Here is a 23,056-nt window from a genome sequence, read left to right on the forward strand (position 1 = left end):
CATTGGACTGGGCACTGGTGGTTCACGAATGTAATCCTAGGTACTCAGGAGGCTGAATCACTGTTCAAAGCTGGCTTTGAACAGTGTTCCCATGGGATTCTTATCGCCAAGTAATCATAAGAAAATTGGAAGTAGTGTGGCTCAAAGTGGTAGAGTGCTAGCCTTGGACAAAGAGCTCAGGTCAGAGCCCAGGCCCTGAGTTCAAGTCCCACAACTGACCAAAAAAAATTGTGTTGGGAAAACGTGCATCCATATGTAGAAAACTAAAAGTAGATTATCTGTCACCACAACTAATATCAATTCAAAGTGGATCAAAGACTTCAACGTCAGAACCAAAACTTTGAAATTACTGTAAGACAGAGTAGGAGAAATACTAGAGTTCATATGTTTAGGTAGAAACTTTTTGAAAAGAGTCCCAGGGTCAGGGCAGACAGGAGAGAGATGGGACAAGTGGTACTACATCAAAATAAGTTTCTGCACAGCTAAGGACAGTTACACATGAGAAGATGCTCATCATCCCTGGCCATCAAGGAAATGCAAACCAAAACAACCCTGAGATTCCATCTCACCCCAGTTAGATTGGCATACACTGTAAATTGAAACAACAACAAATGTTGGTGGGATGTGGGGAAAAAGGAACCCTTGCACTGTTGGTGGGAATGTAAGCTAGTACAACCACTCCTGACAGCAGTCTGGAGGTTCCTCATGAACCTAAACAGATCTTCCCTGTGACCCAGCCATATCACTCCTGGGCATCTACCCAGAATTTCACAAGACAAGATACCATAAAGACGACACTTCACATCCATGTTCATTGCCATACCTTTCACAATGGCCAAATTATGGCAACAGCCCAAATGCCCTACAATAGGTAAGTGGATCCAAAAAATATGGTCCCTATACACAATGGAATTTTACACAGCCATTAGAAAGAACAAAATAATGTCATCTGCAGGGAAATGGATAGAACTAGAAGAAATCATGTTAAGTGAGTTAAGATCAGAGAGACAACAGTATGTGTTTTCCCTGATATAGGAAAGCTTGATCTCAAATACACTGGGACATGATAAACTATACAGGTCACTACGCATTCACACACAGTGAGACCAAAAGAGGATACTCTTAGGGAAGAAACACAAAGGTGCAATGCCTATGCACCTCTTTATATTTATACAAAATAATGTATATATTGGGAAAGGAATACACCTTAGTATAGAGTGCTTGCCTAGCATGCATGAGGCCCTGGGTTTGATTCCTTGGTACCACATAAATAAAAAAATAATAATGTATATATCAAAATGAACTCTAAAATATGGAAACAGGATGTCTCTTTTTAAAAATAATTGTTGATGGTTCTGTTTTCTTTATGTATGGTATAGTTGTGTGTCTATCTTTGGGAGGGTAGGGGGAGGGCACAAAATTGAGGGGAAAAGGGTGAAAAAGTGCATTATAAAAGTGAAGATGGAGATGGGAGGGAAGGGACAGGGAGAGAATGAGGGAACAGAAGGCAGTGAACAAAAGAAAAAGTACTCATTACCTGACTCATGTCATTGTAAACCTTCAGTACATCACCTTTATAGTAACATTTTTTTAAAAAGAAAGGACAGTTGTTATCTTTTGGGTAACAGTAAGACATTTATTTCTTTATAATTTGTATTCATTCATAAAAAGGACAAACCATGGTCCTGTACTACTCCATTGGAAAAAAAAATGATAAAAAATAACTAAAAAAATCCAAATTTATCAGTATCAAATAAAACTACTATCACCTTTCCTGGAATACAAAGAAACAATAGATGAGTCTCTATCTCTATAAAGTTTAATTAAGAATCTTGCATCTTAAAGCATATGATACATTGGTTAGTTTGACAACAGCTGAAAACTAATGGTCCCAGTAAAAGTCTTCACAATGGGGTAAAGGAAATGGGAAGCTTCAGTTTTCAAGGTATGAGAGATTTTAGTCTATTTTATCTGTCAGAAACTTAAAACTAGACCTCCAATGTTCATTTTCTTCTTGCCTTTCTCAACCAGCTCATGCAAAATCTACCCAGTTTTGCTCTTCATTACCATACATTAAAAAATAAAGGCAGGCATGCACTTGGCAAAAGATGTCATTGTTGATGATATAAAAAAATGCCCAACATGGGTTGCTTTGCAAACGGAAAACCCCAAGATGTAGCGATGAAAACACAAACACTTGTACAGAAGGCTTTACCAGAATATTTGTTTCACAAAAGTATGAAGTCATTCATTTCTTTTCCAAATAATTACTATTTAATGAAATCTGGCAATGATTTAAGATTGTTGGCCTATTTCTACTGGGGAGTGGGAATCATCCATTTCAAGGATTTAAAAAAGTTGGCATTTTATAACAAGGAGTTAAGTATGTAAATGAATGAAATATTTATTGGGATTTTTCATAATGAAGATCTGAAACATTTACACATAGTTATATAGTACAAAAATTATACAAATTAAAGATAAGGGGTAAAGTCGTAAAAGATCTATTTTGCTTCTTGTAAATATTCTTTTATGAACCTATAAGGTAATCCTTTCTAAAAAGATAAACTCTATCTTTAGTTAGCTCCCAAGGTTGTGCTAATAAAATAGGATTATACCTCTCATATATTGCACTATTTCACCAGCCAGCTAAATCTTTATTACTCAAGTTCTTCCTCATCCACGCTCAAACACATTTCCATGCATACTATGGAGAATGATGAAATGTGTGTGTTTCCTTTTCACAATTTATAAAAACCTGAAGCACCAATGCTTGGGAGACAGTGTCAGACAAAAAACCGTCTCTCCCTGGCCTTTCCTCTTTTGCATATTCTTCACAGTACCATTCACAATATATTGGTTTGGTATTTTTAGCCAGCTTTCAGTATTGCCTTATAACGGGAAATGAACTTCAAATTTGCTTTTTTTTTTTAACAAAAGAAATTCTGTAGATTTTTCAGTCTACAGATGATGACTTCTTGATTCCGTACCTTCAATAAAGAAAGATTTTACTTTAGAAATGAGGCACAAAACAAAGATACTAGAATATTATTCTGTAATTCTAATCTTTACTAACTGTTATTTATTTCTTCCTAACTATATAAAGACTGTCACATCTCAATTAAAAAAATGGAAGCACTCTATTTCTTAAAATTCATCATTCCACATATGAATAAATACAGCAAGAGGATGATGTTCTAGAGAGGGGCCGTAGTTGTGTATTGATGGCTTGATATTAATGAAATAAAAAAGCATAAAATAATTTCAGAGTACAATATAAAAGTAAAAACAAACAAACAAAAAACAATCTCCAGATGGCATGTGAACTTTATCATTAGAGTATGAACTGAAAAGTTATCACTGATTCTGGAAAAAAATAAACTATTTAGAAAATAACTTCAAAAAGAAGAAATACTGATTTGATTTTTGATATTCAAGATCTTTCAACTTCTTCAGCATTACATTCTTTTTTTTAATGTTCAAGAGAATTCAAAATGTCATGGATGATCAGGGCCGTTGAGAATTATGCAGGCCCTGGACAGAGAGGATAATTTAACAGACTGTATTACTCTTACATTTACCACGTACGATCAACATTTCAACCTCTAGGCTATTTCACAACTTGTAATTAAATTGAAAGCACCTGTGTCTGGTGATCTGCCTCTCCCCCTACAGCCTATGGTATTGACTTGAACACTGTAACTTGTCCCATTGGGTTAAATCATGCAACCGTCCCAGAATCAGGTTAAATGGTTTATAAGGCATATCGGAACGAGTTAAAAATCATTTGATCTCCATTTGTCAAAAGTTGATTTTTTTTGGATGAAGGGTTCCTGAATGCCTCAGTCCTCACGCTTCGTCAGCTGGGCAGTTGGTTGGCGTATGATTTGTTGGACTTGCGATGGAGCCGCAGGGAACTGGAAGGAGTTGCAGTCATCCCAGGATGGAGCACGACCTTGGCTGGCCTGGCCACCGCAGATGGCACACGTGCCACACTCAGAATTCCAAGTAGACGAGGGTGCCCAAGGCAGGCAGCAGGAAGCCGAGAAGTCCTGAAGACAGGGTAGGCGCACCTGCGGAGGAAACCAGGCATGTGTGTCACTCATGGATGACAAAAATGGTTGTGCCACCGGGGAAGGCATTGTGGTAGAACTCAGAAAAAAAAAATATTTCTTTTGTACAAAGCTACTTTCTTGCCAGACACTATGGCTCATGCCTGCAATCCTAGGTAATCAGGAAGCTGTGATCTGAGGCTCCCAGACTGGGTTTGATAGTCCAGTCCAAAAAGCCAGAAATGGAGCTGTAATAGTGCCAGCTTTGGGTGGAAAAGCTAAGGGATAGTGTCTAAGCCTTGAGTTCAAGTCCTAGTACTGGCACAAAACCAAACCAAACAAACCTGATGAGGACTGTGAGAGTCAGCAAGTAATGGCAAACTAGTAAGGGCAATGCAAATGGCTTTCAAGCAGCTCTTTATAGAGTCTCAATAATGGATTTGTTCTGCAACTCCATCAATAACAATGCCCACTCTAATCCTAATTGTGCTAGCTGGGATTTCCTGTGCCACAACAGAGCAGACTCTATTCTGTCCCATCACACACACACACACACACACACACACACACACACACTATACACAACAGTCCACAAAGCTAGATATTATGATTTTATTGTTTATAACGCAGACTCAGGTAAAATGACTTGCCCAAAGGCTGTAATAGTAGCCTGTAGATAATTTAGGAAGTGATTGAATAAACAAAATGCTAGGCACTGCTGATTCATGTCTGTACTCCTAGATCCTTGGAAGGCTGAGAATGGGAAGATCATGGTTTGAGGCCAATCTAGGCAGAAAAGTTCAGGAAATACCTTTTTAGCCCGTCTGACTACAGTGACACAAGCCTGTCATCCTGAGCTATATGGGGGGCTGAGATTAAGAGGATCATGGTTCCACATCAGCTCAGGCAGAAAAGCCCATGAGACCACTTCTCAATAGAGAGACGTTAGACTTTGTGGCATGTGATTGTCAGCAGCAACAAGAAGTCTAAAATAAGTAATCGTAGTCTAGGCATGTGCCTGGGCAGGAAACAAAACCTCATCTTCCAAAATAACTAGCACAAAAAAAGGGCTGCAGGTGTGGCTTCATACTAGAGCACCTGCTTAGCAAGGGTAAAGCCCTGCTAAACCCAAGGAACATCAAAGAAAGAAGAAAAGGATAAAAAAGAAGAAGAAAAGAAAGGAATAAAAAGAAAGTTGGAAATGAAGTTAGGAATGAAAGAAGAAGGAAGAAAAGAAACCCAGGGCCATGAAAGGAAGGAAGGAAGGAAGGAAGGAAGGAAGGAAGGAAGGAAGGAAGGAAGGAAGGAAGGAAGGAAAGAGGGAAGGAAGGGAGGGAGGAAGGAAGGGCACAGTACACCACACCCTGTATATAATATGTAAGGGCAAAGTAACCCTTTGGCGAATGGGAAAATATGGCTACCACCTACCCTATTTCAAAGAGGTTTTTGCTTTCTTGATGCTTTAACCTTCTACTTTTCTGCATAGTTTAAAAACTATGCCGCAACCCAGACATTATTCTATTCCAGTAAAAATGGCCAATAACAAACCTTAATGACACACAGCAAAAACACTGAGTTTTCAATGATGGCCCTGCCTGAAATGATCTATCCTCAAGCACCTTTGTCTTTAACAATGCCCTGGTCCTTTAACCACAAATGACCTCAGCCGTGCATACACATCTCGTGCTACCCCGACTCTGTGGTTTGGCATGGCTCACGTTGGGGCTGCTGGGAGAGGTTTTGCCAATGGTGGCTAACAGTTTGAAGTTTTTGCTGTTAGCACAAAAACCAAATACAATTTCATAATTTGTGGCTTTGACATCAGGATATTTGATTTATTTTAAAGAAACTCTTCATGTTTATATGTGTTCTATTAAATTTCTGTAATGGCTTGAACTTATGTAATTGTGGTCTTTATTTTCAATTCTCTTCCACATTCTGAGTAGAAATTACAGACCTGACTGAATTCCTATTTAGTCATTATATATGTAGGTCCTATATATTCTTGATATATATATGTGTGTATTACACATGTATATATATAATATATATACATATAATATATATACACATAGAACATGTGGACTCTATTCATGGGGGATATATGTATGTTTATATCTAACATATATATGCTTTACATCTAATAAAATAGATATCTTATTGATATACAGAATAATTCTAATACTTATATGATATGTACTGAACATGTTTTTCTGTTCACATACATGTTGAATATTAAACAGGATGAAGTCATCCAGCCTATAATTTATTTTTCCCGTATCATAAAGAGGGTAAAACCCAAACACATTCACTAAAGTATGGCATATACAGGGGAGGATTACAATGGTGTGACTCCTTTGAACAACTTAGACTTTAACAGGAAGCTACAGCTTATAGCTGCTACAACTTGTATTGCTCTGTGTGTGTGTGAGTGTGTGTGTGTGTGTGTGTGTGTGTGTGTGTGTGTGTGTGTCCAGGGGAGAGGGACAAATGGAGAAAGGATGGGTGAATGTAGTCATAATATCTGATTTATATATGTGAAAATGGTTGTTTAAGTTTTGAATAGAACACACTGTCACTTAGTAATATCAAAAGGCAAGCAATGACTGAGACCTGAAGATCATGGTTTGAAGCCAGCCTGGGCAGGGAAATCATGAAACTCTTACCTCCAATTAACCACCAAAAAGCCAAAAATGGAGCTATGGCTCAAGAGACAGAGTATCAATCAGCCTTGAGCAAAAAAGCTCTAAGGACAGCACTCAGACCCTGAGATCAAGCTCAGCACAAGCACTAAGTAAATAAATGAATAACAACAACAAAACCTGTAAGCATCTTTATTCATTTGTAGAGGAAGTCGTAGGAATTTGTCTCTTTACAAATTAAACTACTTACTAGTAAGAATGTATTCTGAAAAAAAATAATAGAAAGTGGGACTTTCCACCTCTGTTTGGGGTGTAGCTCCATTGTCTGGGGATTCCTAATCTTTACAGAGTTACTTAGTTCCATCCACCCCTCTCCATGGGGTCACAATGAGGAGTAGGCAAGTATATTAATGAGGTGTTTATTGCCTTGAATTTTTGTGGCAGAAGTGAGTAAAAACAAAGCATTTAAAGGAGACATCTAACTTTGAGACAATGAAACCTAACTTAATATTTGGATCAATTTTCAGACAAAAGCAATTTTAAAAAATTCCTGGAGTGTAATTTTCTTGCAGAGCTGAACAGTTGGTTTGGGTATTGCTATTTAAACCAAAGCAAATATTGAAAAGTATTGCCTTAAACAGTGGGGTTTTAGGAAACAACTGGAAGAAAGCCATTCTTGAAGTATTATTGGTTAACTCAGTTTTAAGTCATTTCTGTCTTATTAGTGTCTCTTTCTCTAAGTACATTTTTCTCCAGCATGGCTTCTTTTGTCTTAGATAGCCCAATTCTTCATTCTAACTTTATCACCAATGAAAGTATAGAATAGAACTGAAGTGTAAACCTATCCAGCCTTCTAAGTACAAAAGGTTTTCTTGCCTGGGAATGAACTCTGAATTTGTAGTAAGACTCCCTCAGTCCAGTAAAGTTCATGAAAATGCTTCCTTTAGGCAACTCACCAAATGTATTATATTTACACATGGCCTAATGCATTAGAGAATTAAAACCCAGCGCCAGCAGCTCATGTGTATAATTCTAGCTACTCAGAAGGCTGAGATCTGAGAATCATAACCAGAAGCCAGGTGGGACAGGGACATTTGTAAGACTCAAATCTCGAATTAGCCAGCAAAAAGCTGCAAGTAGAGATGTACCTCAAGTTGTAGAGTTCAAGCCCCAGTACTGGCACAATAAGAGAAAGAAAGAAGAGAAAAGGGGAGGAAGGGAGGGAGGGAGGGAGGGAGGGAGGGAGGGAGGGAGAGAGGGAGGGAGGGAGGGAGGGAGGGAGGGAGGGAAAGAAAAAGGAAGGAAGAATTCATAAAAGAATAGAAGAATGGATTTTCAACCTCAGCACAAAAAGCAAGTTGATGAAGGGATGTTAATTATATATATATATATATATATATCTTTATATTATATATATATCTTTATAAAAGGACTACTGGGCAGCAATGGCTGATGTTTTAATACTACATACTCAGGTAGCAGAAATCTGACTACTATAGTTCAAAGCCAGCTTGGGCAGAAAGTTGGTGACACTCTTATCTCCAGGTAACCATTAAAAAGCCTTAAGTGTGGGGCTGGGGATATGGCCTAGTGGCAAGAGTGCTTACCTCTTATACTTGAAGCCCTGGGTTCAATTCCCTAGCACCACAAATACAGAAAACAGCCAGAAGTGACATTGTGGCTCAAGTGGCAGAGTGCTAGCCTTGAGCAAAAAGAAGCCAGTGACAGTGCTCAGGCCCTGAGTCCAAGCCTCAGGACTTGCAAATAAAAATCCTTAAGTGGAGTTGTAATTCAAGTGGTAAAGTGACAGCCTTGAGTGAAAAAACTAAGGGACACCAATCTAGGTGCTGAGTTCAAGCCCTGGTACTGGTTCAGAAACAAAAAAAAATTACCTTCTTCTCCATAAATACACATATTTTTCATATATGAAATACATTAAATGAAGATAAATAATTAAAAATAATTGAAGAGATGCCTTTTTATTTAGAAAGTTAGTAGTATTTTTTAGACAGTTCTCTTGGGGAAAATGCTTATGTCATTTTCAATTTTAAATCACTTATCATAAGCAATAATTTCCAGATTCCCACAAAATTCAGTTATGGAGGTTTAATCTCAATTGATTTCAGGAATTTCTAGAAAAGAAAACAAAGAAGAAATTTAAAAATAAGATGGACTTTAACTCTCAGAAATTTTCTACATCTCATGTATTTTTTATCTTTATTTTATTCTAGTTTCTATGTATTTTGATTGTGATGGTTTTCTGTCCTCTTGTACAGAAGAATAAAGGCTTAAAGAGCCACTCCTAGTTCTGTTAATCTCTTCTTATGTAACTTTAGGAAAAGAGAAAGTTATTTGGGCTTACAACCAGGCTCTAACACTGCTGTTCTTTGTGAGCTATTGGACAGCTAAAGGATATGAACTTCCCTGTTCAAAATGACAGAGTTCCATGTTATAAACCCCATTAGGGTCATGAGTCTAGGATTCTAAGAAAAGCATACTAAATTGAAGAACAGCAAGCACTGATCCATAGAAGTTCCAAAGAAATTTGTTACATTTCTCCCGATTTGTAAGATTAAAACTGACATAAGTTTATAAATATACATCAAGAGCTTGATCATGTAAGTGCTAGTGGCTTTATGGGCATTTTCAATCCAGTAAAAGCCACTATTCTTGCTGCTCCTATGTGTTCGGCAATTATGGACCCATTTGCCAAGCAAAATAGATTTGATTTTTGGCAGAGATCTATGGTTTGCTGGCAGCACAACCTGGCAATACTATTTGTTCTTTTCTGATGGCTCTGGCCCTTTCTCTGTTAGAGAAGGCTAGATTGCCAAGGTGCATCTTTGAGGAAGGTGTGGACATTGGCAGAAGAGTGATGGCCAATTATTTGCTTTGATATAAAAGTAAATGCTAATTGCCTCCTGGCTAGCAAACACATGTTCAGTACACAATATTATTTTAGGGCAAAGTGAAATTTTAATGATGAGGATTTTTGTGTGTTGGTGTGTGTGTGTATTTCACTTTTGGCTTTTTTCCAGTTAATGAGTGATTAAGAAGCTCAAAGACTCTCCTGCCTGGATGGGCTTTGAACAAAAGTCTTCAGATTTCATTCTTCCATTTACCTAGGATTATAAGGACTTTTAAAATTGGCATAACTTCTTTAGAAATGAAAGTGACATTTTCCTAGGAGTATGAGACTTGGGGTTACAGGGAACTCTATTATAGGGTACTGAGTGCTGTCACTCGAGTATACAGTCTTTCCAAAGGCTTAGTCCTCTCTGAGCTGGTGCCTTGTTTTGTAAAATGGAGAATATGGTTCACACATTTGTGAGAAACAAACATTATAAACAAAAACAGTTAAGCCTAGCCCCAGTGCCTTATGCCTGAAATCCTAACGACCAGAGATCTGAGTATCTCATTTCAACACTAGCCTGGACAGGAAAATCTGGGAGAATCTTACCTCCAATTAATCAGTAAAAGGCTAGAAGGGGAGCTGTGGCTCAAGTGGTAGAGGGCCAGTCTTGACAAAAAAGCTAAGGGAAAGTACCCAGGCCCTGAGTTCAAGCCCTAGTACCAGTATACACACAAAAATATGTTAGAAGCACATAGCAAAAATCATCCATGAACTATGAATTTGAAATATGAAGTTAGATATATTAAAATATCATTTATTGAATATTTTGTGAGTCTTTATCCTATTCATACACATATCCTATTCATACACATGCACATAATGGATTTAATGAGTTTGGTAATTCATGTTAAAAGTAACATTTAGCTAGGCACTGGTGGCTCATGCCTGCTATCCTAGCTACCCAGGATGCTGAGATCTGAGAATTACAGTTCAAAGCTAGCCCGGGGAATGAAAATCTCATGAGACTCCTATCTCCAATTAACCACCAGAAAATTGGAAGTGGTGCTATGGTTCAAAGTGGTAGAGGGATAGCTAGCTTTCAGTAAATGAGCTCAGACCCTGAATTCAAGCACCATGACTGACAGGAAAAAAAATCAAACAAAAAGAGTAACATTTAATTTTTCTTTTTTGGCGGTACTGAGGTCCAGCCTCAGGGCTGTGAGCTCGCTAAGCTCAGGAAAATCCATTTGAGGTATAAGTCCAGCCCCTTTTATGTAATTGTTACTTTGTGATAGGATCTCATTTTTTCTGCCTGGGCTTCTGTCTGGACCCTGATCCACCTATTTTAGGTTCCTATTGTAGCTAGGATGACAGGCTCATGCCACCAAACATAGCTTCTTCACTTGGGAGAGGAGCGCATGGACTTAACTTTCTCCCTGCTGGGATGACAGATGTACCACCGTGCCCAGCCATTTGTTGGGAGGGGGCCCTGTGTACATGCCCAGATTAGCTTTGAACTATAATTCTCCTGCGCTCAGCCTTCCTTCGAGGATTACAGATCTGAGCCAGCAGCAGCAGCTGTATATTTAATTTTTTTACCTGTGATTACTTCACCAAAACCCAGAGCTAGTTTATTAGATAATCTTGCATTTTGCTTTGGAACTGTTTGTTAGAATATTATTCATAGTGGAAGACTGGAATTCATGGAATAGATCAAACTGTCACCAGGATCAATTTTTCTTAACCTTAATTAAGGTTAAATGGGGACCCGGGAGCTGTTCCGAAGCTTTTTTTTGTTGTTGTTCAAGGCTGGCACTTTATCACTTGGCCCATAGCTTCACTTCCAAGTTTTTGTTGGTTAATTTGCAGTAAGTCTCAAAGCCTTTCCTGCCTAGACTGCCTTTTTTTTTTTTTTCTTTTTGCCAGTCCTAGGCCGTGAACTCAGGGCCTGAGCACTGTCCCTGGCTTCTTTTTTTGCTCAAGGCTAGCACTCTGCCACTTGAGCCACAGTGCCACTTCTGGCCATTTTCTGTGTATGTGGTGCTGAGAAATCGAACCCAGGGCCTCATGTATACGAGGCAAGCATTCTTGCCACTAGGCCATATTCCCAGCCCCCTAGACTGCCTTTGGATACTGATCCTCAGATTGTAGCCTCTTGAGTAATTAGGATTAAGACTCCTTGGACAGTGTGTGTGTGTGTGTGTGTGTGTGTGTGTGTGTGTGTGTGTGTGTGTGTGTGTGTGTGTGTATGTGTGTGTGTTAGTCCTGGGGCTAAAACTCAGAAACTACACACTGTCCTTAAGCTTTCTTGCTCAAAGCTACTGCTCTACCACTTGAGCCACAGCTCCACTTCCAGCTGTTTGGGTATTTAACTGGAGATGAATCTCATGGATTTTCCTTCTTGGGCTGGCTTTGAACTGAGATTCTCAGCTCTCAGCTTCCTGAGTAGCTAGGATTGCAGGTGTGAGCCACCAGCACCCTACACTGGAAACATGACCTATTTGGGTTTACTTAGAGATACATGAAAATTAGTCCCTGTTCCTTCCAGCTCTCCAGTTGTTTAGCCTATTATTTTGCTTCTTTTGGTTTTGGAGAGACAAATGGGTTTTCTTTGGGGGGAGGATACGGATGATAAACAGAAAGATGCTCTTTGGAAAGAGCAAGATTATAATAGGCTCTGAGAATTATTTTTTCCTGAAATTTACACTAAGTGTTGTCTACAAATGAAATCCAAAGTAAGGTAAACAGATCTTCCCATGATCCTGCTGATTTTTCCTCTGTTATTTTTATACAAATCTGGGTAGCTGATTCTTTGTTAGTGTCAGCATCTATGCTCAAGGTCATGGTGGGGCACAAGGTCTACTTCAAGGTGAGAAAATGAAGTCCACAAAGGCCTATCCTATGATGGAGCTGATTGGAATGAGCATTTGCAGAAAGTCCATTTTGTATGACCATCCCTAAAATGAGAGGCAAGATGAACTATGTTTGGGAAACACGTATCTATGTGTGTGTTTATTTAGCCAGTATTTGTGGTGAGTGCACTCCTCATTTCTAGGAAAAGGGATTAGGTTTTCTTAGAATACTAGCTCCTTTGGGGAATACACATCAGAGCTTCTCCCAGTCAGTGCTGTGGGCCTCCAGAGGAAGTTACATTTAGTTTCATGTGGCTCCTTTGGGAGATCTGAACTAGGAACTGTCATCCAGGCATCTGGTCTGCTTGGAAGGGATTTCTAGCACATATCTGGCTCTACCAAACTATTGCTGAATTAGCTAGGCAGCAGTGTCAGCCTCACACCTGTGGCCATAGCTATTCAGGAGGCTATCTGAGAACTGAAGTTCAAAGTCAGCCTGGGCAGGAAAGTCAAGGAGAATCTCATCTCCAGTTAGCCATTAAAAACTCAGGAATGGAGATGTGGCTGAAGTGGTAGACTACTACTCTTGAGTAAAAAAATCACAGGGACAGCACCCAGACCCTCAGTTCAAGCCCCAAGATTGATACACACACACACACACACACACACACACACACACACACACACACACACAAATAAAATAAAATAAAATAAAATAAAAAGGTGGGGGGAGCTAACCAATAATAACCCTTTCCTCACCCCCCAAAAGACAGTAAACTTTCATTGTAAGCTATTTCTTTATATTAATGTAATGTAAAGTTATGTAGTTAACTTTTATGGAAGAGTAATTTCCAGTTCATTAATTTATAGAATATTCTAGAAGCAGAAAAAACATACAGATCCCTAAAATAGAACAAGATGTTTTTATCATTATCTTGACCATAAATTTTGTAGGACATAAAACACATTCTGTTAGACTATATTTCAAACATAGTTTTTCGAATGTCAGAGAGATATTATTAACTTGGGAAAAGAGCCACATAGAAATGTTTGTGACTTGAAATGATGCCTAGGTTTTAGTTTTATGCTTGCAACATTGCATTTTGCCTAATTAAAAATAGTTGAGGATAAGCCATGAAGGACATATTGTACACTGAGTACAGAACATATGTGTTTTCAAAATATATTCAATGATAGAGAAACAGAATTTTAAAATGGACAAATACAAATGAAATTTGTTAAAAACATATACCATGCCTTGACAATCTTTAAATCGTGCATAAATATTTAAAAACCAAAGATGAGGACTTTCAACATGATATCACAATTGACAATAAAATATATGAACATATTTTTCCATGGGAACACATTATTCTTGTACTAACTTTACAGCATTTATTAGTTAACTGCTGAAGATAAATAAAATAACTGTGATAAGTATTTTTGGGTTATATTAGCTACACACTAATTATAAAGACAAGGATTTTGTCCAAATTTACACTGATGAGAGAACTCTGTTTTCTCTGCTAAAGCAGAGACTTCAAACATCACTATGATTTTTCAGTCTTTTCAATCAGCAACCTTACCACATGCATGCTATATTGCAGCAAATATATATGTATATATATCCTAAGACTCTAGTCACAAATGATGTCTACTTTATAGAGAAAAGCTTAAGATTAAATATATCCTAATACTCATACTACTAACTCTGTTATTGCTTCATATATAACATAAACATATGTCAGTTTAAGCTCAAACTTTAGTAAAATAAATACTATTTTGAGAAGAATACTACAGAGATATTGCTTGTAGTTCTAAGGAATCTGATAATAATTGAAAAATCATACTGATTTTCTCACCTTTGACAAAAAGGGAATTAGTCTACAAAATTTAGACATAAATTGGAATTTATTTTCTTAACTGTTATCCTATATCTTCCTTAGGAAATATTTATGAATGTTTCAAAAATACCCTTAAACCAAATTAACACTTGATGTAGATGTAACCTTAAAGAATTAGAGAAATAAAATGATAATGATTAGAGCTCTAAAATACTTATGACCTAAGTCTTTGAGTAAGTTAGCATCATTTGACAGATGGGTAAAAAATGATTTTAAAAATCAGAGTAAGAAAATTCCAAATTAAATTATTCTCTACTTCTTTAACTGAATCTTAAGTTCTACAAAAGTGTAAAAACTAAACCATGACATAATATTATTCTTTGTAATGATACTTAAATACAATTTATTTAAAATCCTTTATAGAGTGTGGGGCACTGCCTGCAGTGTTAAGAGGCGGTCCTGGCTGCCTCCCCGCTAGCCCCGCCTGCCTTTTTCCAGGTCAGGAACCAGAAAGGGTGGCTCTAACCAGCCCTGCCTCAGACCGCATGAGTGCCAAGATGGTGGCGGGTGGAACCCAGGGGGCGGTCCTGTGGGACATGACTACCGCCCATAGAGGAAGTTCCATGACATCACTGTGATGGACAGCTCATAATCAACCTATCGCGTGTCTAGCCACTCCAAATCCCTCCCCTTCCTGCCAACATTACTGCCATATAACCCCCCCCCCCAATTAAAATCCTTGGATTTTCTGCCTGATGGATCCCCAATGCGCCAGGTATCCTGAGTCCTTATTTAAACGTAAGGGGGGCTGGGTGGGCGTTATCTGCGACTAGCACACGTCCCCGCTTTTCACACTAGGGCACGCCCCAGCATTTCCCCCGCAGGTCGGGAGAAATCGCGCGAGGCCCGAGGGCCATACAATAAAGCAGTTAAAAAAATTGTCTATTTGTTTAAAAGATTTAAAATCTTTTATTACTTAAAAGACTTGGTAAGTAAAGACAGTTTTCAATCCTAAGGGGGAAGTAAAAGAATAATAATAGCATGTGGATTCAGGGAGCTGAAAAATTATGTTCAATCATTAAAAGTATCCATTCAAATAGCAAAGTAATCGCTGAGACCAAAGGTCCATGCTTGCAATTCTTCCTGTTCATAGGATGAGATCTGGAGGATGCAGGTCAAAACCAGCCTGGGCAAAAAAGTCTTTGAGACTATCTCCAAGCAAAAGCTGGAGGTTTGGCTCAAGTGATGAAGCACCAGCCATGAGCAGCAAAGCAGTGCAGAGCATGAGGCCCTGAGTTTAAGTCCCAGTATCAGTAGCAATAAACAAACAAACCAAAGCAATTAAGAAAACCTCAGAAACACTTGAGTTTCCAGAAATGAACAAAAAAGGAAGGATGGGAGGAAGGAAGGAAGGGAGGGAGGGAGGGCAGGAGGGAAGGAGGGAGGGAGGGGGAGGGAGGGAGGGAGGGAAGATGGAAGGGGAGAGAGGAAAGAGGAAAGAAGGAAGGACGGATGAACGGAAAGAAGGAAAGAAGGATGGAAGGGGAAAGAAGAAAGAAGAAAGGATGGAAGGAAAGACAGAAGGATGGAGGGAAGGAAGGAAGGATGGACAAAAAGAAGGAAGGAAGGAAGGAAGGAAGGAAGGAAGGAAGGGGAAAGAGGAAGGAAGGAGGGAAGGAAGGAAGAAAGGAAGGAAGGGAAGGGAAGGAAGGAAGGAAGGAAGGAAGGAAGGAAGGAAGGAAGGAAGGAAGGAAGGAAGGAAGGAATAAATACTTAAGGCAAGTTGGGAGGTCAGGCTGTTGGATCAGCCACACAGATGGTGATTTACTGAGAGCGCACCAGCTCCTGGCACAGCTGAGCCATCTTCCTCTGGGACTAAGTTTCATAAGTGCCTAAGTGGCCACTTCTCTATCATCTACAGCACTTTAGTCCTTCCCACATTTCATGGCCATGTGACTCTGGACTAGCACTTTACTTCCCAACCCATTTAAAAAAAAGAGATGTAGCTGGGGACCAGTGGCTCACACCTGTAATGCTAACTATTCAGGAGGCTGAGATATAAGAATAAAGGATTGAAGATGGGCAGAAAAATCTATGAGAATCTGATCTCCAGTTAACCAGGAAAAAGCTGGAGTTGGAGGTGTATAGCTCAGGTAGTGATGTGTGAACCTTGAGTCAAAAACCTATGGGACAGCTCCCAGTCTCTGAATTCAAGCTCCCGTACTGGCGCGCGCACACACACACACACATACACACATACACACACTAGGAGAAAAGAATAGAAAAAGAGATGAGAGTCAAGTATGCAGAATTTGGTACAGAAGGTTGTAGAAGAAAGACCACTGATTGGAGAAATTGATGTGCCTGAAATCTGTTCATATGCATTATATTCATAAACTGATACGCTGAATTGAAATGTCTCTGTACAACTACTTCAAGTTAAAAATATTTTTATTTTCTAAAATTATTTTTCTATAAAAACAGCTTCTGGAAATGGAATCAGCTTCAATGAAAGGTTTCTGTACTGTGAGTGATCTAACATAAGGATTGGCTCCTATCCTTACCCGAATATGGGAAGTAGTCTCAAACCCAAATGTTCATTCATAAATCACAGGTCCCTAAAATGCTAGCAAATTGACCATTGTAATCTGTTGACATGTTACTTTCCAGGATTAAGTGTTTTATAGTCCCTTGTTATAGCATGAGAGGTTTTTAGTTATGTTCATGATTAATTTCCAGAGTTTTATTTTTTTTAACAATGAGAAACCTAATTCCTTCCTTCCTTCCTTCCTTCCTTCCTTCCTTCCTTCCTTCCTTCCTTCCTTCCTTCCTTCCTTCCTTCCTTCCTTCCTTCCTCTCTCTCTCTCTTTCTATCTCCTCTCTTTCCCTCCCTCCCTTTTTTCTCTCTCTCTCTTTCCTTCTTTCTTTCCTGTGCGACTATAGGGGCTTGAACTCAAGGCCAGGGCACTGTCCCGTAGCATTTTTGCTCAGGGCTGTCACTTCACTACTACCACTTCTACTTATGCCTTTCTTGTGATTAGTGGTACACAAGAATCTAATGCACTTTTTCTCTCTTTTCTTTTATTCAATTTTTTCATGTTTGTTTATTTGGAAAGTGTGTGTTTAAAAATAAATATGTGCTTACTGACCAAATAAGCATTCTTTCCACTTAATTTGTTGACATAATATTCTGTAACTTGTTTAACATCATAAATCTTTCTTTTGTGCTTGTATGTGGTGTGTGTGTGTGTGTGTGTGTGTGTGTGTGTGTGTGCTGGTACTGTGACTGGAACTTGGGGACTGGGGACAGTCTCTTTGCTTTTTCACTCAAGGATGGTACTTTACCTCTTGAGTCATAGCTCCACTTCTGGCTTTTCAGTGGCTTATTGGAGATAAAAATCTCATAGACTTTCCTGCCCAGGGGGACTTTGAGCCATGTTGCTCAGATATTGGCCCTCTGAGTTGCTAGGTGTGAGGCACCAGCTCCTGGCTCTGTTAGTTTAGATTCAAACAGATAGTCTGGCAGATTTAGAGGCATGTGTTTCTAGGGCTCTAGCCCAAAGAGGCTGGAGGATGCTGGGAGCTCCTGGGGCTGAGGGCTGTTCATCAATGGTGGAAACAAACCTGGGTGAATCAGAACTATGGTAGCAATTATCAGGGCTGGGAATTGCCTCCTGAAGTCTGATTTAGTGACCATCACAATATCACTTTATCCAAGTAATTTCTCCCCCAATTTCAAGCTTGTCACAAAACCAAGGGATCTAAAGTTGTCGAGTTGGGAAAGCCCCTTTGAAGCTAATCATCTCAGATACATATTTCACAGGTAATTTAGATGCATGCTATTTTTCAACCTAGAAAGAGGTTGAAATTCTAATCTAGAGTAAGCTGGAATTAGCCACTAGAACTCCACACTAATCCTATATCAAATGTAGTAAAATTATAAAACATGCCAGGTGCTGGTGGCTTCATGCCTATAATCTTAGCTACTTAGAGGCTCGGATTTGAAGATCATGGTTCAAAGCCAGCCTGGGCAGGAAAATCTATGAGACTTCTATCTCCAATAAGTAAGTTAAAAAATAAAACAACCAAAAAACAAACATCTGGGCTCTAGTGGCTCACATCATAACCCTAGCTTCTCAGAAGGCTGAGATCTAAAGATTGTGGTTCAAAGCCAGCCCAGGCAGGAAAGTCCATGAGACTCTTATTTCCAATTAACCACCAGAAAAATGGAAGTGAAGCTGTGGCTCAAGTGGTAGAGTGCTAGCCTTTAGTGAAAGAGCTCAGGAACAGCAGTCATGACCCGAGTTCAAGCCCTAGGACTAATATGTGTGTGTGTGTGTGTGTGTGTGTGTGTGTGTATACGTATGTATACGTATATATACATATATACACACATATGTACATATTTGTATATTTATTTTATTTACACTAATATATATATTTATTTTAGGCTGTATTGTTTCCTGACTGACATCTGATTGTGCTTTCATCACAAGTACAAACTTATTAAACTATGTCGACAGACTTTTAAGAATATTCAGCTGTAACATACTGCCAAAGAAAATAGCATTACAGATATTCTCACTGGCAATTTATTCATAGCAATTTACAGTTTTTGAGTGTATGAGTGCTGGTACTGTGACTTGAACTCAGAGCCAAGGGCACCCTCCCTTAACTTTTCTCTCAAGTCTAGTCTACCACTTGAGCCTCAGCTCCACTTTGACTTTTTGATGGATAACTGGAGATAAGAGTGGCACAATCTTTTCTGCCTGGCTTGGCTTTGAACTGTGATCATCAGACCTCAGTCTCCTGAGTAGCTAGGGTTAACAGGAGTGAGCCATCTGTGCTCAACTGGTGACAGAATTTTAAGAATGGCATTCAGGCCAGCCCAGTCAGGAAGTCTCTGAGACTATTTTCTCCACTTAAGCATTGAGAAGGCTGGAAATCGATCTGTGGCTCAAGAGGTAGAGCATAAGCCTTGAGGTTAAAAAGCTCAGAAACAGCACCCAGGCCTTGAATTCAAGCCTCACACTGGCACCAAAAAAAAGAAAAGAAAATGACATTCAGCTCTAAAATATTGTCAAATAAATAGCATTTTATGGAGGCTAACAATTTAGTCATAGTATTTTACTCTTCTCAAATGAGAACATGGAAAAGAACAAAGTAACTAAGTTGGTGGTCACTAAATTCTATAGTAGCCTGACATCAAGGAAGACAGAATAATGTAAACTTGAAACCATTGTGTGTCTTAACCTCTCCCTCCTTTCAGACCTTCTCATACTCTTTCAGAAGCTCAAAAAGCCACTTTTGATGCTTAGAAACTGCCCATAGAAAACAAATTTGCAAAAGTGTCTAAGCCAATATCATGTTTGAATTTTATAACTTACAAACTAAATCTAAACAGCCTACTAATACTCTTTGCCATTTAGCATCTCATAAGTTCCTTTGGCACTGAGAAAGGGGGTGAGGAAGTAAAGGAGGGAAGCATGGAAGAGTTGCATGGAAGAGTGATTTCTCTCTTCTCTTCTATGGGACAGAAGAAGGCAAGGCAGAAAGACTAAATCTGTTTTCCATCAGTGATCCAGTCGGTGGCTTTGGTTATATAGTTTCATTTAATAGCTTAGAGTTACCAAAAGCAGTAGGTTAAATGTTTAGATGACATCATCTGGGAAGTACCATCGGGATAAATTACAGATTTTATTAGAAGACATAAAAATGACAACATGAATGTATAGTAACTTGAAATCAAGTAGAAGAGATGCCTTGTTCTTAGCCACCCCCCATCCCCCCGTAGAGGGCATCCTCTTCTCTTAATCATCCCACAGCAATAATCTTGTCACTCAGCAACTTAAATCTCCCTCCCCTACCACAATCTTGTAGTCACCAGAATGGTTTTATGTTTTTTTTACAAGTGAGAAAAATCTGATCCTGTTACTTCCTCCTTAAAAGTTACCATTGATAATTCTTGCCCTCCAGGGAAAAAAAAGTCTTTAAAGTCCTTCCTAGCCTTGGCTACAATATTTATGCTCTGTTCAAAGCTAAAAGGAAAATCAGCAGGGAGTAGTGGCTCAAGCCTGTAATCCCAGCTACTTGGGAAGTAGAGATCAGAGGACTATGGTTCAAGGTCAGCCCAGGTGCAAAGGTTCAAGAGACTCCACCACCACCAGGGGGTGAATGTGGTGGTTTATTTTCATGGTATGGTCTCTCTGTGATCTACTTGCACTCCCTAGAGTTGTTGGAGATCTCAGGAGCATACCACCAAAAATTTAAACCTTCATGTGGGCACTGGTGGTTCTGTAACGCTAGCTACTCAGGAGGATCTCGGAAGGCTAGCACAGGCAAAAATGTCCCCAAGGCTCTTATTTCTGATTAACCTACAAAAAGCCCGAAGTAAAGGTGTTACAAAGTGGTAGATAGCTATTCTTGAGCAAAAAAGCTTAGGGAAAGTGTCCAGGCCCTGAGTTCAAGCACCAGGATTGGTACACAAAAAAGTTAAACATTCCAGAATCCTTGTTGAGAGTCTAAAATGTATAGCAAATATAAAACAAATTAGCCTAAATTTATATGCAAACCATTCTAGCTACCTATATATTGTCTTAATTTAGCTCATAAGAATGTGTAACAGTAGGAAGTTTAAAAGAATGTCAAATTTATGAGAGCATGTTTGTGACGAAATATTGGGGGTGTTTGGCCTACTTTGATGTGCACTGTAGATTTTCAACCAAGAACAATATATTACATTATTAACAATTTATCGATTTATAATCTATGAGGTTAAAGAGAAGTGGAATGGCTATGTTTAGAATTATGTTTAGGGGAATTGCTATGTTTAGTAAAGTTGGTTTTAAAAAACACATAGCAGAGTGGGGATGGGAGGGAAAAACGGGGAGAGTGAGGGAAGGGCTGACGTTGTTCAAAAGGAAATGTACTCTTTACCTGACCATGTAACTGTAACCTCTATGTACATCACCTTTATAATAACAATAAAATGTTTTAAATGTGTTGCAATTTGTCTTCTATAATAGGCTATTGACACGGGACTGTCTAGTGTCCAAGTTATGCCTATTGCATACGTATGGTGGCAATGCCTTACAACACTGTGCTTCAGAACAGCTCTTTCAGTCCAAACTCCCCATGAAATCTTGTAGGAAGCAGGAAGTCAGACATAGTAAGAATCATTATACCCCATCAACCGAAGCTTTCCCAGCTATGGACAACATCTCTCCAGTTACAAGCACACTGACTGCATCATCTCTCCTGCAAACTACTAAGCTAAATCCTAGAAATCAGATTCTGCTCCCCATAAGAAACCCATGAAGGATTTCCTTTTAAACGAAAAGGTGGTATGTGGGTGTGATAATGAACCTTGTCATCACAGTAATGCAGGAGGTAAAGGTTTTTGTCCAGGCCAGTCTAGACACAAATTAGCAAGACCCCCACCTCAGCCAGCAAGCTGAGAGTGGGGTGTGTGCGTGTGATCTCAGTCATGAGGAAGGCAAAGGGAAGAGGATCATACTTAAAGGCCAGCTTTGGGGGAAAATGAGAGGTTTATCTGAAAAATAACTACAGCAAAAAAGACATAAAATGAAGTTGCTTGTAATCAAAGTTCAGAATTTTCTTCAAATTAGTAATGACTGAAGAGAAAGTAGAACAGCAGATTGAAATGATGAGAAAAGTACTAACATGCAATGAAAACAGAAACAAATATTTTAAAAGAAATGTGGCAATATAGAGGCAAAACACTTTTTCTGTGTTTCCATTTAACCTGTAGAAAGATTACTTTATAAAAATGCCCCAGGAAGCATTAGCTAAGATAGAAAAACTGAAAGTGGGTAGATATATCTTTGCTTGGAAGAACATCAGTTATTAATATCAATATAATATAAATGAAAAGTACAAAATCTTAAAAAGCAAAGGAAATAGTCCTGTAACAACTGATATGATTTACCCAATAGAAGTTAAAACATAGATTACATATGTGTATATACAGGGACTAGAAATAAATTCAACTGCATACTAACTGAAATGGGGGTACTTATAATAGGAAAAAATTCCTAACACTTGTGTGTTTCTATAATTTCTAAAATCTAATAAAAGAAACAAAATAATGATGTTTAAACTGAAGATGAGTATTTCAGATGTATTATGCAATAAATTTTGATTTTAAAAACTTGTGTTATGACAAATTAACAAAATTATGGCATATAGTGGAAGCTAATATGTAAGTTATTACATTCTGTGGCATAAGGGGTATGCTATTGATTTCATAAAGAACATATTCATCTATTTATATATAAAGCACTATTTAACCTAAAGTAATAATTCATGTTTTTCACTTAGCATCTTCTTATATTTTCATAATCTCCCAGAAAGTATTTAACTTGGTATCAATTTTAGTATAATGAAACTCTTATCAGAAAAAAGCATAAAAAATTAGGAAAAGGGCTGGGAATATGGCCTAGTGGCAAGAGAGCTCGCCTCGTATACATGAAGCCCTGGGTTCGATTCCCCAGCACCACATATCTAGAAAATGGCCAGAAGTGGCGCTGTGGCTCAAGTGGCAGAGTGCTAGCCTTGAGCAAAAAGAAGCCAGGGACAGTGCTCAGGCCCTGAGTCCAAGGTCCAGGACTGGCCGAAAAAAAAAAAAAAATTAGGAAAACATTTGTTTCAAAACAGAGAAGAAATTTCTGCCTCAAAGGTATATTTGAAAGTAACCCAGGAAAAATGCAGATTGTAAGAAAAAAATAGACAAAAAAGAGAGAAAGAATCAAGGAAACGTATTTATGTTCTTGCTGTACTCATTTATGTAGAT

The 23,056-nt window shown here is 38.6% G+C and overlaps 1 protein-coding gene across 3 annotated transcripts in view; it reads right to left on the minus strand.

The window, feature by feature from the left end:
* Positions 1-1,620: 1,620 nt before the first annotated feature.
* The window catches only part of Cntn1 (contactin 1), a 289,165-nt gene continuing 267,729 nt past the window's right edge, over positions 1,621-23,056 (minus strand). For all 3 annotated transcript variants that reach the window (XM_048366305.1, XM_048366315.1, XM_048366324.1), the window contains one exon: positions 1,621-4,073. In XM_048366305.1, coding sequence (XP_048222262.1) covers positions 3,997-4,073 — 77 coding nt within the window. In that variant the 3' untranslated portion in view covers positions 1,621-3,996. The remainder of the gene's footprint in view (positions 4,074-23,056) is intronic.

The sequence above is a fragment of the Perognathus longimembris genome, chromosome 1 (assembly GCF_023159225.1).
Source record: "Perognathus longimembris pacificus isolate PPM17 chromosome 1, ASM2315922v1, whole genome shotgun sequence".
Lineage (NCBI taxonomy): Eukaryota > Metazoa > Chordata > Mammalia > Rodentia > Heteromyidae > Perognathus > Perognathus longimembris.